This window comes from Cyprinodon variegatus, unplaced genomic scaffold, assembly GCF_000732505.1.
Source record: "Cyprinodon variegatus isolate N-32 unplaced genomic scaffold, C_variegatus-1.0 Scaffold8, whole genome shotgun sequence".
Taxonomy (NCBI): Eukaryota; Metazoa; Chordata; class Actinopteri; order Cyprinodontiformes; family Cyprinodontidae; genus Cyprinodon; species Cyprinodon variegatus.
Window position 1 is genome coordinate 2,091,855 of NW_015150461.1, and position 20,000 is coordinate 2,111,854.

Here is a 20,000-nt window from a genome sequence, read left to right on the forward strand (position 1 = left end):
CAATTGTTTTTTCCTATTTTAAATGTAAATCGTCATGTTCCATTTGCAAAATGTGTCTTTTACCTCCTCAATCCAAGAACAAATGTAGTTATTTTAAGAAAAAATGACTTATCTAGATTTCGATTTTTTCCAGTGTGTGGCCTGTGATTGTGACTAACTGTTCATATGGTCCATCTTTCCACAGTAGCTCGGCCAAGATGGATGTGTTTATGAAGGGTTTGTCTAAAGCAAAGGAGGGGATGGCTGTGGCTGCAGAGAAGACCAAGGAAGGAGTTGCAGTGGCAGCCGAAAAGACCAAAGAAGGGGTTATGTTTGTAGGTAAGATGCTCAGACTGCTGTTATTTTCTTGCAAATCATATAAAACATCCATTGAGGCTGATCATTCATCGCCCTCTCTACACAAGAGGAGCTAAAAAAATGCAAAAAAGTCATGTTTTTGCAATTCAAATAATTCTTTGCATGTTTTATTTTGTTTATTCTTAACACAAATTTGCAAGTTATAGAGGAATCTCTCTAACCAGCTTGGTGGATATAATGCATTTTCACACAAAATGAAATCAAGCGAAAGGAGAATGCTTTGTTTTAAGTGTCCGTTCAATTTTAAATTCCAATAGGAGGATACTGATGAAACTTTCTGAGCTAATTTGTCTTCAGAGAGGGTGATTCATCATATTGCTTATAACAGAAATATGATGACTCGCCTAATCAATACCTTTGTGTAACTAATTTCCAATGAGCCTGAATGAGCTTGAATATATAGCAGTTCCATATCAAATCAAGTACAGCAACCCAGAACCAGTTATAAATTTCAGTTGTGCCATTGTAATAAATAATGCATATGGTTTATGGGTGGGTTTATGTTGGGGTTTTATTAATGCATGTTTTGCATGCATGTTTCAAATAGTAGTTCAAAGATGGGGTTTGGGGATTAGGCATCTAAGGGGTGCTTTGCAAATTGTACAGCTGTAGATTGGTAAAGGCTGGTTTTGTGGTCAAGCAGGCTTAAACAGACTAATGGCAGGGTAATATTTCCTTCCTTTCTAGCAAAAGCTAATTTTCTTACTGGATATCTTCACTATTATTTGCCTTGATGTGTGCATCTCTTTTTTTGCAGTGTAACTGCAGTGTAACTGTAATGAAAATAATATAGCATGACTGGAAACACACTATTATGCCCTTCATCTAAGTCTAAACTGACAAACCAGGAAAGGAGAAAAATTATAAAAGAAGCAGGCAAAAGCTCCATGGTAACTCTGGAAGAGCCCCTGATCAACAGCTTAGGAAAGATTATCTGTCGACAGGAAAACGCTATGAATTTTCTTCTATAAAAAATCCGATTTCAGGGCTAACTAGAAAAACTTAGACATACCTTTATGTAACTCTCTTTAGAAACACTCTCACATTCATTCTGGAAGTTCCCAAGGTAACCCTTGGCCTAAAGAACTTTATTATCCCTACAGTGTGTTCTTGATGTACAGCTGTGTCTCATTCCAACGGTAAATGCTCAAAAAATCCTCATAAGAGAAACATCCTGCAGGCATCCTGATTCTAGACCATCTTGACTGCTTCTTTTAGTGTGGAGGAGCAGCAGCTGTACTCTGAGCTATCCCTGGTTCACGGATCTTTTTACCCGATATCTAAGGTTGAATTTTGGCTTCTTGCTGAGGAACCTCAGCTGCAAGTATCTGGGATCTCCTCCTTCTTTCATGACAAGTATTTGTTGTAAAATCCACAAATCTTGGAAGAAAAAAGAAATTTGTTAGAATAAAACCAGAAATACAATTTCCAGTTTTGTAATGGCCAAGTAGGGAGCGCAGCAAACAGACAATTTGGTCAAATGGGAATATTTTTTGAAAATAGTTGCTGCCCTCATACCCAACACTATGTTTGGTTAAAAAAAAAAAAAAACGATGAAAATCACCCTGAATTCACCATCCTCTGAATGAAACAGGATGATGGTAATAGGATAATGTTTGGCAACTGGTTAAGATTATTTTTTAAGATGAATGAAGCTAAATTCTGGATAACAGGAGATCAACTCTTTGACTGGAAAAGACTCAAGACCCAGGCAGGGGAAGTTTATCTATGTAGCACATTTCAGTGCCAAGATAATCCAGAGTTCTGGATAGCTGGAAATAAAAGAAAGAGAAAAATACATTCCAGTGGCATAAAAGCAGAATAAATAATTAAAGAGAATGAAAATGGCTAGTTAAATTAAGGATGTTATACGGAATATTAAAAGGGAAGTTAGGCTGAAAACCAAACTAATGATGTTTAGATTGCACAATTGAAGGCAACTCAACCCAAACAAGTACAATTTAAAGCAACTTAGTGTTTCAGCACATTTACACTTTTTGTAGGTGAACCAAAAGATGCTTCTCCATATTTGGTTCTGGTTATGTAGATTGGATCCAGAATACCTGAGAGGTCTGAGTCTTTCATACACTGACCACAAAGTCTGCAATGCATTTTGGTGATAAGTCATTTTGTAATTTATAAATTGACAGAAACATTTTGAAGATTTTTTTTCTTGAGATTCTGGGATTCTTTCTATGTTAAGCCCTCCTCTATGCCGTTGTCTGCTGGGCCCCTGGTAGCTCAGAACGGGACAGAAAGCGACTGAACAAACTGGAGGGAAAGGCTGTTTCTGTCCTAGGCTGTGCTCTGGACTCAGTGGAGGAAGTAGCTGAGAGGAGGGTGCTGTCCAAGCTTCCATCCATCATGGACAGCACCTTCCTCCCTCTGCATCGTTATTCATCCCTGCGGCAACAAGGCTCTACAATGCGACACTACAACAGCAATAACTTGTGCAATATCTAATGCACAATTACTATTTAATACCCTGTGTAATTACCTGTTTTTAGATTTGATAACAAGTGCACTAGCTTTATATATAAATACCCATTTAATGCCTTGTGCAATAACCCTGTATAAAAATCCTGCTAAATAAGCTAAATAAGAGACTAAAGCAGTTTTATATCCACATATGTGGATGTACTGTATATACTGTATGTACCACCATGCACCTTTTCCTCCTTTTGGCACCTTTTCTTCTTTTGGACTATTGAGCCAATATAACAAATACATTTCCCCAGTGTGAGATCAATAAAACTAGCTCCTCGGGTGGCTCTGTCTAGTAAAGAAACAGTTAAGCTGACAATCTCTGAGACACTTTTAATGTCAAAGGAGATAAGCTATAGGCTATGAGCTATGGGCTCAGCTTTTACTGTGACTAGGAGAGGAACAGGACTAAGCACTAAAAAAGCAGCATAGCTGATATTTCTCTACGGAATACCGTCACTGCAAATCAGTAACAAACCAGAAGAAGCTGGTCTGTTACCAGGTGAGAAAAGGAAGGGAGATTATATGTTATGGGTTGAATAGAAAAGTGATCTAATGAAACAGAATTATGAAAAGTGGTGCCTGTGTCCTCCAGCAGCCTAAGTCTATAGCAGTGTATAGCTATAGCTTAAGATAACCTGAGCTACTCCAACCATAAGCTTTATCAAGAGTAGAGAGGATGTCTGATAGTAAAGAATTACAATAGTGAAGCCTAGAAGAAATAAATAGTGATTTTTTTTTTTTAGCATCACCCCTGAAAAAGTTATTTCTGATTTTTAGCTTTAAAAAAAGCAAACTCTTTACTGTTGAAGCTAACTGCTGACTTTCTAGCCAGCTTTCCAATCGAGTCCTGAAGCTAGTACTCAACAGTGCCTTACAAAATTACATTTTCACAGCTATGTGAAGCTTCATATAATATAAGATAATCAATAAGGTCAGAAAAAAAAGCTGAGTATGTGACAAACCTTGTTCTGTACTGAATTTAATTAGTTCGGTCGGGTCTCACCAGATGTTGTTGAGGTACAATTAGTGGGTGGTGCTGTGTTGTACTTGCTTGAACATCAAGGTGTTGGGATGTCCAAAATAAACCAACACAACATAACAGAAATCAGAACCCAACAGTTTATAACTTAATGCCCAACAGAAATAATGCAGCAAATTGGTTCTCAGAATACCCAATTCACTGAAAACAACCCAATTAAATTATCCAACATCCTCAACCTAGCAGTTGGGTTAAAAAATACATATATTGGTTGATAGAAAGGGAACTTTGTTTCTGCCTTTATGTGCGTTTGTAGGTTCAGGTCTTACTTTATCACTTAACCAAGGTTTTTGGACCGATTGTTGGTTTATATCTGTATTGATTGAAGCTGTGTGTTTTAAATGCTATTACTTTCATCCAAAAATGAAGACTTTAGTTTGTTTTGATTCAGCTGGAGATTTTTAATTTTTTTTTTTTGCATTTACTAAAGATTGGAACGGGTAAATGTGAACAAATGTTAAATTCCTAGAAAGATGAGGATTCCAAACTAGCAGATGTTCAACAACAGAGTGGAAGAAAACACATTCATGTGCCATAACTAAATTGGCAAGACTTTAAATTTATGTTCAGGGATAATCTCCATCTTGGAGAATAATTGACAAGAATTTCCCTCTTTAGATGCAAAAAGCTGCTCAAGATTTAACCCAAAAGATTTGCAGATACAAATAGATATTTCCCATGTATTTAACTTATATTCCACAACTACACACTGCTTTGTGTTGGTCGGGAGCATAAAATATCAATAAAATGCACAATATGAGAGGTTCAAATGGATTAAATATCTATAATGCCTGGCAAGGCCTAAAAATAGCATCTTAGCTATCCATTACGGTTAAGGCTGTGTGTGTCTCCGAGAATGAGAGAAAAATTGTAAATTCTTCTAGGGTTCTATTCTAATGATAATTCAGTTTGTCCCAATCTTAACCAGCTTGTTCCTTTTGTTTTGCAACTGTTAACTTTTTTGGTGCACTCAAGAGATCTTGGCTATTTATAGTGAAATAAGTCAGATGTGTCAGCTTATAGATGGCATCTCGCTACCCAGCACATTTGGCAAAGTGTCCCTGTCATTCAACAAGACTCCCAAATATGTCAGGCTGCAGTCAAAACATGTTTGAGCTCATTTCCATTGTGCCCACGCTGCACAGCCAGGAAAACATATATAATTTCGCCTTCTTCTCTTTCACTGCATGATGTTGCCCTGGAAAACTACTCATGTGTTTGTTTAAAGGCTCCTCTTGAAGGAGGGGTAAAGGTGATTTGATTAATCTGAGACCTTCCTTTTGACAGTTGCTGCTGCTGGAGAACACCCACCCAGCTGAGCAGAATGTAAGAGGATGCAGGTTATCATTTAATATTGCATTAAACAGTCAAAATTAAAGATCCATACATGTTCTTATATTGTATAGTACAGAAATAAAAACAGAGAGCAGGAATATGTATAACTGCAGTACTTTTTTTTATAATTTCTTTTGCATTAATCTTTTCAATTCTGAGTGCATAAATACTGATACATATAGTAACAGCTTAAAGCTATATATATTAAGAAAAATACGTATTTGAAAGCCCTGCGATTTTGCAAGTTCTCCCACTTAGAAATCATGGAGTTGTCTGAAAATCTCCTCTTAGGTGAATGTCCACTGTGAGAGACATAATCTAAAAAAAAGTCAAGAAATCATAATATATTATTTTTTAGCTATTAATTTGTATGATACAGCTGCAAATAAATATTTGAACACTTGTCTATCAGCTAGAATTCTGACTCTGTTAGTGTACCTTAAAAATGTCCAACTCCACTCCATTTATTAACCTAAATTAGAGGCACCTGCTTGAGGTTATTAGCTGCATAAAGACACCTGTCCACCCCAGACAATCAGTAAGAATCACACTACTATCATGGCCAAGACCAAAGAGCTGTCCAGAGTAGAGACTGAAATTTTTTCAGGAATCCCACGGGTCACGGGATTCCTGTGGGATTCCCCTGGGATGGGAGTCAGTATTAGTAACGATCACGTGATTGGGACGGTACAGGATTAAACATTAACGGGAGCAGACGGGAGCGGGAGCAAACCAATAGTAGCTAAAAAAAACTAGGATCGATGCCAAAAAATAAAATAAAATAGAAAGAAAAAAAATCCAGTACTGGCGCCGCAATTTTGTAGTTTTTTTCCTTGAAGCCTACACTATAATGCGAGTCAAAAAAACTACACGACCCAAAAACCAACAGTGCTTCCGCTCTGAGTTTTTCACCCGCACTCAAAAACAAGAATGGGAGTGGTGCAGGAGCGGGAGTCATTCTGAATGGGAGCGGGATGGAGTGGGAGTAATTTCATCAGGAGTGGGACGGGACAGGATTTAGATTTCTACTCTGGCCCGGGATCGGGACGGGACACTAATTTTTTCTCTGGGAGTGGGACGGGACAGGAGTGAAAATCCACTCCTGTGTCAGTCTCTAGTCCAGAGACATTAGAGACAAAATTGTACACCTCCACCAGGCTGGAAAGGCCTAAAGAGAAATTGCATGCAGCTTGGTGGAAAAAGGTCCACTGTTGGAGCAATCATTAGAAAATGGAAAAAGCTAAACATGACTGTCAATCTCCCTCAGACTGGGGCTCCATGCAAGATCTCACCTCGTTGGTCTCAATGATCCTAAGAAAGGTGAGAAATCAGCCCAGAACTACAGGGGAGGAGCTGGTCGATGACCTGAAAAGAGCTGGGACCACTATTTCCAAGGTTACTGTTGGCAATACACTAATGGTTTGAAATCATGCATGGCACAGAAGGTTACCCTGCTTAAACCAGCACATGTCAAGGCCCCATCTTACGTTGGTAATGACCATTTGGATCATCCAGAGGAGTCATGGGAGAAAGTCATGTGGTCAGATGAGACCAAAATATAACATTTTGGTCATAATTACACCAAGGAGGAAGAAGAATGACGAGCACCATCCCAAGAACACCATCCCTAATGTGAAGCATGGGGGTGGTAGCATCATGCTTTGGGGTATTTTTTTGCACATGGGACAGGGCGAATGCACTGTATTAAGGAGAGGATGACCGGGGCCATGTTTTTTGAGATTTTGCGTAACAACCTCCTTCCCTCAGTTAGAGCATTGAAGATTGGTCGAGGCTGGGTGATCCAACATAACAATGACCTGAAGCACGCAGCCAGGATAACCAAGGAGTGGCTCTGTTAGAAGTATATCAAGGTTCTGGTGTGGCCTAGCCAGTCTCCAGACCTAAACCCAATAGAGAATCTTTGGAGGGAGCTCAAACTCTGTGTGTCTCAGCAACAGCCCAGAAACCTGACTGATCTAGAGAAGATTTGTGTGGAGGAGTGGGCCAAAATCCCTCCTGCACTGTGTGCAAACCTGCAGGAAACATTTGATCTCTGCATTTGCCATCAAAGGCTACTGTAGTAGATGCTAACTTTGATTTTCTCAGGTGTTCAAATACAGGACAAACAAATAGATCATACATTGTGATTTCTGGATTCTTTTCTTCAGATTATATCTCTCACAGTGGACATGCACCTACGATGCCAATTTCAGACCCCTCCTCGATTTCTAAGTGGGAGAACTTGTGGAATATCAGTGTGTTCAAATATACTGATTTTCCTCACTCTATTAAAGTGCAAATTTATTGGAAACTCTGATAAAGCTATGTAAAAACACTTTACAAATGTTAGCAAATTTAATTGAATGCTCTATAGATATGCTTTGAGAAATGCTTACAACAATTTTAATGTGTGTGAGGGCAAGGTAAACTGAAGTCCTTGTCCAGCAACGTTTTCTAAGGCCTCTCAAAAATCATAGGATTTTTCTTACTAGAGACATTAGTAATTATTTGTGATCTAATCTTTGTGTGTTTCTATGCTGTGGTTTTCTATTTTAACAAAAATGGCTGAAAGAATTGAGTCACTCTGTACTTTTAGAAAGACCTGAAGACTTGCATTTATGTTTCTTTATATTTTGAGAGAGTATCTTTTACCAATGTTTATATATATATTTATGATATTTTTATTATCTTTGTACGTACACTATTATAATACTGTACCTGTACATTATTATAATATCTGGCCTTTTGATGCCAACTTAGGCAATTCCAAGTTCTGTTTAACAATAATAACAAAAGAAGGTATCAGAAAAGCATTAACAATATATAGTTGTTGTGTTCCTGTTTTAATTTGATAGTAATTTGAATTGGTAAAAGTGTTATTAAAGTGTGAATGAGACCGGAGTAAATGTAAACAGGGCCTTTGCTGTTGTAAGAAACAGACAAAGGTCTACAGACTTGACATGGTGTCTTTACATCACCAGTAGAAGATGCCTTTAGCATCTGACATTATTGAGCCTTACGTCAGTTAGCACAGCTAGCATTACATAACTGCTCTTGTCCTAGACAAGCTTATCATTTCCTAGATTACGTTCCCAGCTTAAGTTTTATTTTCAAAAGGGTGTGAATATTTTTCTTTTCTTTTTAAAAAAGGTGAAATTCCTTTTATATAACACACTGTATGTCTCTCACTGTCTCTTACTTTATTGCAACACAAGTAACAGATAAAAAAATATTTTAATTTTGAATAATTTTTTAGATCTTCCTGCTTCTACACAATTTATAAAAATGCTCTGACACTGGAAATAGCTAAAGTCTTCTTCTCTCATTAACAGTATTCACACTAAATGTGTCGTCAGTGTTACCTAACATGGCTTACACATAGGGGGTGGACTGATGAGAAAAAGACTGGATGATTGATTTAACCTGAATTCTCAAAAGAATGGCAATAAAAGTACATAATTTTATTTTTTTTAGGAGGGGGTTTTGTTTTTGTATTTTGTTCTGTATTTTATATTAATTTACACATATTTCAGTATCATTTTGATGTTTCAATCCCAACAATGTTTTGAACTAGGGATGCACGATATTGGGATTTTGGCCGATATCCGATATGCCGATATTTTAAAACTCATGCAGCCGATAACCGATATCGATACCGATGTTAAAGCTGGACAAAAATAAGTAGTCATTGAAAATAGCAGTTTTGTTATCCATTCCTGACACTTTGAAAAATAATATACTCAAATATATTTTCATATGCTGATATCAAATTGATTTTTAAAAACGCGGTATCGATCTATTTTACTGAAATTTCATCGTTCTTTTACAAACTCTCGTGATATTTTGCAAATTCTTGTGAGATTTTGTTAGTAAAATAGATCGATACCGCGTCAATATATCAACAAATAAAAGTATGGCAACATTTTGTGAATTTTCGAGGGATTTCGTATCATAACGATGACATATAGCAATATTTCATTAGTAAAAGAGATTGATATGGTGTTTTTAAATGGTATGAAGATATTGTGATATTTTAATGTATCAATATTTTTTCCCTCTTCTTTAGAAGCTTTTAAATCTGTAAAAAAGAAGTTTTTGAGGATATCGGGTTAAATATCGGTGGGGTGGCCGATGTCCGATATTCAGTTTTAAGGCTGATACCGATAGGGGGCCGATTATATCGTGCATCCCTAATTTGAACCACATTGTGACATGAACTGCAGGATGTTTAGATGGGATTGCATATTGTTTTGCAGAGAAAATCCTGTATTTCATCCATATTTGTACCTCCTTGGTCGTCTGCAGCCAATCAAAAAGTGTGTGCTGTGCACCAAAAAGGATGACAGGCGCTGATGGATCACTATTCACACACAGCAGCATGCTTAAATACCTTCAGAGTAGATTGATGATGTCTGCTAAAGGTCAGGGACCTGACAATAACTTCATTGTAGTTTAAACTGCCTATAAAGTGTTTTTAACTGAAAGGTTAATAGTTCTTATTTACGTCCTACTGTCACTGAATAATACATGGACCATGACGCTGTTTTATTTCATTTCTGTCTGGTAGTGACATCAGTTGTGTTCAAGATTATTATATTCTCTGGTGATCAAGAAAGAAGCTCTGACAGAAAATTTTAATTTTGGGGATGGGTGATTCTTTGATTTTATTGAATAATCATATTTTTTGTAAATTGCATTTTTGGAAAGTCTGGATTTTTTTTTTTTTGCCAACTAACTTTTGGGGTTTCAAAGCTCAGACTGACATCATTTAACCACATTTTGTTCTTACATGTGTACTCATTGCAGATAAACTAGCTCACTGTGTGATATCACTAAGTACAAAATTTACTCTTTTATATTTTTATATTTCACTCCTTGGATTGCGTTGCCCTTTAAACTATAGTCATCTCCCAGAAGGGATGATTGAAATCAAAGCTATAATTTATGTTGTTTTCATTTTTTAATGTTAAATTTAGGTGAGGGGGAAAAAAGCAGGATTAAGAGGGTTTACATTTAAAAGAAAAAAAAATGCAATTTTCTTTTTTTCTAGTACATAACATCTGATATCTTATTTTAAGGGCAAAATAACTAATTTAATAAAAAAAAATCATCTTATTTATATGATCAAATTAGGGCAAATGCACATATTGCACACAATTATAGAAAATATATCTAGATATGTTTTTGTGGTGTTTATTAATACTTTCTAAATGTCAAATGGGTCCAAAAGTCTATTTTCTTACTGTTTTTCTTTCTACTCCTTTATTCAGGTAGCAAGGCCAAAGACAGCGTGGGCTCAGGTGAGTTTCTGGTAGTACTCTGTTCATTAATCCCGTCCCTAATTTTTTTATGAAGCTATGTTCTGCAGATAGATTTTTAGTTTTGACTTAATGGGGATTCTGTTTTAACATGATAATAAAAACATAACCATCTATAAACAGTTGGAAGCTACTGAGCCACTTCAAACCGAATCACAAAAAATAATATAAGCACAGTGAAATTGACAAAGGGGTCCGCCCCTTAGGAACCAAAAGGCCCAAAGGACCCCCATTGCTAAGGGGTGGACCCGTCCATCAGGTTCAATTTGCATGTTTTCTAAGCCAAAATAAGGCTTTGTTTTTGGTTTGCTCTGTAAAGCCTCGGCTCAACGCTATTCCTAACATTTTGAATTGAAAAGCTTCCTGGATGGAAAGCGAAACTTCTTCAAACTTGGAAACTTTTTTGGAATTAATGCTTAGCTGTGTTGTTACCTGATTAGAAGGAAAAAAATTGACTTTTTGGGGGTTTTTTTAAGCTGGCAGACAAATATAAAAGCAGTAGTGAATGAATTATTGTAATGTTTTAGCAAAGCTGTAATTAGTAATTAACTCATCTATCAGAATAAAAAAAGGTGATTAAAGGTCAGGTGTGAGCAGGTGTTACAGTGGATGGTCATTTATGAAACACAAGGAAGTTGCACAGAAGATTTCATGTGTGTGTAGGGTGTAGAGGGATAGTGTAACATTGGTGTATGTGTTTGCACATGCGTGTCTGCAGTGGCTGAGAAGACCACCGGAGCTGTCGGGAACATCGTCGCTGCCACTGGTTTGGTAAAGAAGGATGAGTTCCCGACTGACATGAACGTAAGCACAGCTCATTACTGCAGTAAAGATTGGGACATCTACCTGAAGTATCAACATATTCTCATTATCAGTTCGTATGAAATCGTACGAAAAGTTATGCACAGTATTTCATACGTTTTTGACGTTTTTCCTCGAAAAAACAGATCAGTGCGCATGCGCTACTGGACAGACGAAAAAAGCAGATCTGCGGACGGACGTAAAACTTGGAAAAACAGTGCAATAATTACTTCTTGATGTCTCTAACTACGTTGCTTGCTGTTTTGTATCTTAGGGTTAGGGTCAGGGTTAATTCTATCTTAAATTCTATGTTATTAAATGGTGCGTAAGATGCGCATGCGCAAGGATATTTTGTCTCGAGGCAAGACGTAAAAATGTGACGAAATACAACGAAAAAAACGTCAAAACGTACGAAATTACTGTGCATGACTTTTCGTACTATTTCATACGAACTGATAATGAGAATACACTGGAAGTATGACAGATGTACAGTAGCAGCCATTCAAAATGGCCATTTCCAGTCAAACAACAGCCGAATGGCAGCCCACTTCCCTGCGACTCCCAGCAAAATCCCCTCCAACATTCAGCCACTGGCCTTCTCCTTGGCGTTCATTTTTTTTACACTGACTCCTACCATTCACTGAAATACAGGGTCTGACCAGGAGATGACGCTTCTCTTTAGATCTTAATGTCCACAAATCATGACAGAAAGAATATTTTAGTACAAAGATTGATGTTTAAAAAGGAATTGTAGGAGACCAGTCAAGGGCCAATCAAGGAAAGTGGGGAAATTTTTAATGGCTGCTTCTGTAATAACCTATAAATAAGATATAGATTTTTTCCCCAAGACTTTGTTGAATTGCTGAGATCACAGATGCTAACCTGCATCCAGAATCTAAAATCATGATAATTTCTATAAGAAATGAGAAAATCAAAGCACAGATACATTTTTTGAGGTATACAGATGTGAAATAAACACTTATTTTACAAAGTAAGAACTTTCTTTACCCTTAAAGTTTTAACCAAGTGTTTCTAGACAAGACTGTTAGGTAGTCCTACATCTAGGCGATTGTTGATGCCTCCACCTCTTGAGTTTTTGCCAAAGCAGAGCAGGCTGAATCATGTTTAATGCAGAAAGTACCCTCACAGTGCTGTCTGTCTAAATGAAAGCAGGTTTGTTAATGCAGGTATATGATGACTTCTTTTACTCCAACTCCACTGCAGACTGCAGGGGGTCCTAGAACTTCTTGCTTTCATGGATCAACATGAGTTTCTCTTGGACCTTCATGATGTCGGTTGTCAGGGCAACAGGGGTCTAATTCTAACCTAAATTAAACACAACATACTTTGAGCTTCAGTCAGTTGTGTCCATTGGGCATGCTTTAGAGAAGGAAGTGCAGCGTCTGTGTCTTTGATACATGGGGCCAAGGTTAGCATATTTGCTGTGCCAGGAAGGACACCCAGTGTAAACATTTTTGCCAACCTTGGATGAACCCTGCAGAAGGGAGCAGCGGAAAGGACTTAATCACAGCACCAGATGTGCAGAGAGGACTGGAGGTTTATTTACCGCAGGCAACATGTCGCTTTATGCAAGATACACTGTAGGATGATGGCTGTATTAGCTTTCATACATTAGCTTTTTATTTATTTTTCCAATACATATATATATATATATATATAGAGAGAGAGAGAGAGATAAATTAATCAGGAACTACCTTCTAATTCCAGGTAAGCTTTGAGATTTGAGTGTAATTACTAGTAACTTGAGCATGTACCCCATGTGGATTCTTCACCTCATATAAGCAGGTCTTTCTCTTAGGTTCATATATTGTCAAAGTGTGTCTGGGGATCAGTGAGCAGACCTTATTCCCTTCCTGTAGCATTAATCCTACAATGTTGAACTTTACTGCTCCACTATTTCGCCTAGATAATAAACCTGACAGCTTATCCTAATTGCCCGCTCAGTGGCTCAATACGAGCCATAAAACACGGTTCACTCTGTATTGAACAATTGGACTGCAAAGGAACAATCTGTCAGAGCACTAGATTTGGCATCTGAAACTGAATAAAATACAGAACAGCATCCTATTGTGTTAGAACGTATTTGAACATGTATAAATCAAAGTTTTTCATTTTCTTTATGGATAAAAGTAATCCAGAAAGTGAGATTATGTTATTCTAGATATAAGTGAAAGGTAACGTACACATAGATGTGTAGCTAAAATCCGGACCCTGTAGTGAAACCAGTCGTTTCCATAATGCAAAACAAAGGGTTTGCAATTAGTCTTTATTTAATATGGAATTAACAAAACCTAATTCTATTAAAATAAAGCTTTAGATATATTTTGAGGCTCGCTGCAAAGAGTAAGAAGAGATAGAAGTGGCTTTAATCTCAGTCTAATCCATCTCTGAGATTTGCTGACTAACTCATCTTGAAGGGAGTCCTGCTCATGTCCTGCTGGCTTATTGACACCTTTAAAGATCTCCAAATGTTCTTGCTTTGAGTGTTTAAATGTATTCAGGGACCCTGTTGGAGTTTATCAATAGAAACATACAAATTGAATCCTGTGGGGTTTTTTCCTTTCTCTGTAAAAAATATTATTTTTAGATATATTTACATGAAGATTTTATGTGGCCATAAAAAAAATGGCCAATGTCTGGATATCATCTAAAATAATGTGACCAATCAGATAACTCTGCTATCAGAGTCAATCTTTTAGCACATTCCCTTTTTCTCAGTCCGTGATCCATCTGATTATGTGCGTCTTTGGAGTGGTATCCCACGGTGGATCCTCTAAGGCCATGTAAGCTCCTTGGTGGACTTACAACAGAGACACTATCTTGCCACAACATGCCGGATTACAGCTTGTTCTTCCTCTGTGGCCTAATTGACTTGATTAGTGCTGGGTTTAAAAATAAATGACGTGTGACCCACTAGCTTTGTTCACATGGCTAGCAAGAGGAGGACGGTCAAAGATTGAGAGTATTCTTCCTAATTTAAAGGACTCTCAGAGTCACATATTTAAATCTGCCTTATTTTAAGGCAAAAAACAGCGAAATGACACAAATGTTTTAAACAAAAAAATTAATCTTGATTTTATTTTTTTGTTTTGAATAAGAAAGAAAAAGTGAATCCCAATTATTTGTTTAAAGCAGAAGTCCGGTCAGCAAGGAAATAACCAATGGGTCATTATTTATACCTAAAACTAATATGTTAGTGGTGAATGAATTAATTTTAATTTAATCATTAATAATTAATCATAAAAAAAATAAAAACAATAATTTTCGTCTCTATCACTGAGTTTGAGATCCTCCGTTTATGCCCAAATATAGTAACCCCTCCCTCCTGCCATCTTCCGGCAGTGACGTCACGGTGCGGTAAGCCTAGCGCCATTCTCCCCGCTTTACAAGCAAAATCAATGGGAACTACTAGACACATCTGCAATCAACAACAATTATTGAAGATTTCCAGAGGACTTCACCATTGAAATTCACCAGAGCTATAGTGAAACTGACAATGCCCACGTGCATGGCAGCTGGATGTTGGAATACATCGGGTAAAAGTGAAAAAAAATGAGTTATTTCACCTTTCCAATTCATGATCCTCCATGGACCGCGTTGGATTGCCAACTTGAAGAGGGAGGATTTGCCATCGAACGTCTGACCAGAGAAAAAAACACGTAATATGTAGCCAACATTTGGAAGAAGAATGTTTTCCAGATGACTTGGATAATAGCGCGTTGTGACAAACACCAGATACAGCACTGGGACTTGATCAACAGCCGATACCGCACCATGACGTCACTAACCAGTAGGTGGCAGTAGTGTTCTTTGACAAACATGGATGCCTCCAGTAAAGCACATTCAAGTTAAATTACTCTTAATTAAAAACACTGATCAATTATTGAACAGTATGTAATAATTTTATATTTAAAGTACTTTCAGAAGTTTGAATTCTGAATATGAGAGGACTTCTCCTTTAAGAATTTTACTATTTTAATAGTTATCTATAAATATTACTTGACATTATTTTCATTTTACAGCATATAAAAGGACCAAGGCATTTGGATATCATAAAGTGTGTTAGTTTTATCCTTAATGCAAAATTACTGTTTGAAAATATTAACAATAAAGTAAGAATCGTTGACTAGCAGGTTTGTGCTCCGTGTTGCTTTAAATACTCAGTGAACTAAACTTTTTAAAAAACATGATACATTTAGTGTTTAAGTGATTCCTTTGTTGTAACAATGATTCCTGGGAGCAAATTGAACACCAAAGAAAAACAGTTGATTTCTCTTTAAATGGTTGAGAAAGTTGGATCAGTAAGGTCATCGCAGCTGACAAATCGACAAGTCTTTTTGTCAGTGACTCGTAAACAGTATACCTAAGATGGTTCTACAAATGTAGAAGAACCTTACTGTGAGTTTTTATCCAAATAAAATAGCATTTACATCGCAACAACTATCTAGTAATAATTTCTTAAATTAAGTGTATTTACCCTTGATTTGAGCAGTTAAATAAGACGATCTGCTGATGGAATGAGTATTTTTACTCTTAAAATACAATAATTAGATAATATGCACTTAAAAGAAGACAATGTAATTGTTTATTTCTTATTTCAAATGTTAATTTTCTTTTTCTATTTGCAAAGTGTCTCACTTTCCTCCTCAATTCAATAAACACTTACTTATCTAGATTTCAATTATTTTTCCCATTGATCACAGGATAGGCTGCAACTATCGTCATGCGATACTCAACCTACATAATAAAGCTTATTGTTCAACCCACAAATCCATTTGTCCTTCTAATTCTGCCACATTTTAAGGGAATAAAAGAGGCTTTTCAAGTGAATGAGATTTATTCAGACTTAAATAATTTCTTAAGCACCTGCTGAGATATTTTAGATGAAAAAACTAATGTAATGTTTGCTGAACTATGTATCTTGGTTTTAAAATACTATATTTCATTAGGGGAAAGTAGCTTTTTGTTATTAGCTCTGTTCGTCTTCCAAATTAGAACCTATTATCAATACCAACTGGTAACATACTATTCAGATAGTTGATTATTATAGGTTCCACAGAGGTATGTGAAGGACTAATACAATATAAACTGATAGAAGGGCGGGAAAGAAGAAAATAGCTGCAGTTTTCATATTTCTGGATGCAGGAAATTTGGGTTTTGAGGTTTTTATGAGAAATGTTAGGCTTTCAAAGGCAATCTGACTTATTTTAGGTTTGAGGCCTTCTATAAAGATTCACATTGGGTTCTAGTTACTAAAAGATATGTGCTTATTAAAAAACAGGTGAGATCTGTCTCACCTGTTTTATATGTCCTTCTGTTGCTGTTTTCCTCCCTTATTTCTCTCTCTGCTCCTCTCTCTTTATTCCTGCAGCCTGAGGAGTATGGGCAGGAGGCCATGGAAGGCCAGGGAGAGGCAATGCTGGAGCCAGAAGGGGAGGCATATGATGACTCCCAGCAGGTAATCGGCACAAAACAAGCCTGCATGTCTATAGACCATGTCTCAACCTTTTAAAGGCAAATGTCACAATGCTAAAATAAATTGGTGACTGTACTGCAGAGAGTTTAGTGGATGATATGAAAAGCATTAGATTGCAGACAGGGGTGAGTTCATTCACTTATAGATGGAGGGACGTTAGTATTCACAAACTGCATGACTATGCATTCAAGTTGGATTGTATTTCAATAGTGCTCCACTCTTTCCCTCTACTTGTATTCCTCTTGAAGTTGGCACATTATTCACTTTTCATAGAAAAATGTGAAAACTGTGCAAGCCATTTGTCACACAGGTTACATGACTAAAGCACCACCTACCAGCAAGGAATAGTGTGTTGTTCTGTGCATAGATACGGGCAGGATGTGAGTCCGACACCGATGGTTATTTTTGGAAATTGACTGTTTGGGGGAAGGCAAACTGTGCAGAGCTGACGGCTTTGGAAGCAGATTTAAATAGCCTCAGTATTGTACATGAATACCTCAAAACAGATTATATAGATACTTTTTCATGTGAGTATATTATGGTGTTTTGGTTTAGATTACAAGGAAATTATATATTAAAAAAAACATAAAAAGCTTTACGATCTTACAGTGGTAATATATATCATACCCTACCTAGTTTGATATATAAAGATTAATAAGAAGAATAAATATATTTGTTCTCTAATGCAGAAAGGACATATAGCAGCTTTAGTCAGTATCATCCCTGCTCTTCTTTCTCCTGCATCTCTTTCCCCTCCCCCATTTTCTGCTACACAAGCTATGTGCGAGCTCTGTCTCAATGGGTGTGGTGATGACGCTCTTTGCCTCCATGCATTGTGGGTAATTTAAGGATCTCCCTATATTTTTTTTAAATATAAAGCCTTAGTGCCTTACAGAGAAAGAGGCTGTTAAAGCCTGTTTAGTGCATCTTTTTTTGTTGTTTTTATATCAACTTAAATCGAGCAGAGTCTGTCTGTGTTTGGTATTTTAATCCCAATGGGATGATGTACAGAATTCACCCTCAATCTTGTCCAGGTTTGTGCTGCCATCTGTTGACTGGAGCGCAGAAGCTCAGTTGAATTAGAGTGACATCACTCCTAGCAATAAGCTAATATGTGCTTCTATGAGCTTCATGTCACATGTTCTGTGCATACATGAATTAAAGAAGAATTTTCCACCATCAGGTTTTATCAACTCGTTAAGCCTAAAACAATAAATTGCAGTGAGAAAATTATTTGATTAACAAGACAAACGTTTTCATTGGATTCTTAAAACTGTTGAAAAAGTTTTTTGTTCCTTTAATTACTGATACATTAGGAATTAATGGCAGGTTTAAGGCAAAATGTTTTTTTTTTCTTTTCCTCTAACGATAGATTTGTTTATTATGCTGTAAAGCAGAATAATAAACAACAGCAACTAATATTAATATATAAAAACAGTCAATGAGGTTCCCCATAAAGAAGGCTAAACATCTAAATTATAAGTATTATATATTTTAAAATCTCCTTCAATTGAACCTTATTTTTTATTTTATTTGTATTTTATCTTATTTTTTATTTTAATAATGATTTTTGTTTTTAATTTGTTTTTATATGAATGATTATATATCTTTCATCATTCATCCACATCTACCTTGATCAGAAGGGAACCCCAAGAATCCCTTTTTCTAGCATCATCAAGCTAATTTTTAGGGATCCCAAAGGATTTCCTGGACAGACAGAAAAAAAAAGTGGAGCATGAAAAAAAAAACAAAGTTAGAACTTAAAGTGACGACTTTTGTGTGAAGAAGTATCAGTTTTACATTTAGCTACAACGGATTATGGAGCCTTAAAGGCAGAGGTGTCAAGTAATGAAGTACAAATACTTTATTACTGTACTTAATTACACTTTTTAGGCTTATTTTTCTTCCTACTTCTGACTTCTACTCGTGACATTTTCACACAAGTATCTGTACTTTCTATTCCTTACATTTTTAAAACAAACGTTACTCGTTACTCTTGGCTTCGGTTTAATGTTTATAAATATTTATTTCCCGTCATGTGCTCCATCCAATGCAGATCATTGGCTCCATCCACATCTAGTGAAAACTAGTGTGATTGGATGAGTCATATAACGCAAACACTCATTGGTTAGCTAAAGGAAATCATCAGAAGCAAGCAGGTGTTCTTCAAACTGCAAACATGAATTGTCTATGCCATGCTACAATGTTGGATTCAGAAAAAGATGTTAAATGTCTGAAAGGTCGAAAACAGGTGAGAGCGTATCGGGAGACGGAGACCAACAAGACCTCCCTCATCTTTGGCCCTATCTCAAAGAATTTTTCAAAATAGTCGAAAAATGTAGCTTTACCTTCATATAGTGGCATCTGTCAGTTTTTTTTTAAAGGTTACTTTATACTTTTATACTTAAAGTAGTTTTTGGAGGGCATACTTTTTCACTTTTACTTCAGTAAACAGGTCAAGTTGATACTTTAACTTTTACCAGACTGTTTTTAAACTGCAGTATCTCTACTTCTACTTAAGTAACAAATGTGTGTACTTTTGACATCAATGCTTACAGGTGAAGCTGGTATCTACTGTTAGTTTTTTAATGGTCATGGTCTAAATTAATAACTTTGCCTTTTCGCCGCGCTCTTTCTTCATAACAGTATTGGGGTGACTGGATTAATGCAGAGGGGCCAGTCTAGATTTTTTTTTTTTTTCAGGCAGAAAATAGCCTCACGCTTAGAGGATCTGACACTCAACCCAGCAAACCACTCCACTGCATCCTGGAGGCTGAAAACATCAAAACCAAATCATCTGAAAAAAAAGAAAATATGGAAGCCACACACTGTACACAACTGTACCCATTAGGGGGGGGCGACATTTATGGTACCATTTAACAATATAATGACAAACTTCTGGTCATCAAACAATCCTGATTTAAAGTGTAAACCAGGGGTTTGATCGTTGATTAAAACAATCCTCTGCATCGTTATTGTGATATTTTTGTCACTGATTTATGGAGTAATTACAGTACATATATGAATTTTCTCTGTGGAATAATTGTGACCTGCCCCTTACACCAGAGATGGGAAGTAATGAAGTACAAATACTTCGTTACTGTACTCAAGTAGATTTTTCTGATATTTTTACTTTACTTTACTACTTATTTTTATGGCGACTTTT

At 36.5% G+C, this 20,000-nt stretch overlaps 1 protein-coding gene across 2 annotated transcripts in view; it reads left to right on the forward strand.

Moving 5' to 3' along the window:
• Nucleotides 1-20,000, forward strand: part of sncb (synuclein beta) — a 22,747-nt gene that overhangs the window by 2,077 nt on the left and 670 nt on the right. The window contains exons 2-5 of one of the 2 annotated variants that reach the window (XM_015376723.1): nucleotides 185-318; nucleotides 10,489-10,518; nucleotides 11,255-11,340; nucleotides 16,730-16,816. In XM_015376723.1, coding sequence (XP_015232209.1) covers nucleotides 198-318; nucleotides 10,489-10,518; nucleotides 11,255-11,340; nucleotides 16,730-16,816 — 324 coding nt within the window. In that variant the 5' untranslated portion in view covers nucleotides 185-197. The remainder of the gene's footprint in view (nucleotides 1-184; nucleotides 319-10,488; nucleotides 10,519-11,254; nucleotides 11,341-16,729; nucleotides 16,817-20,000) is intronic. The other variant, XM_015376731.1, reaches the window with a different exon arrangement.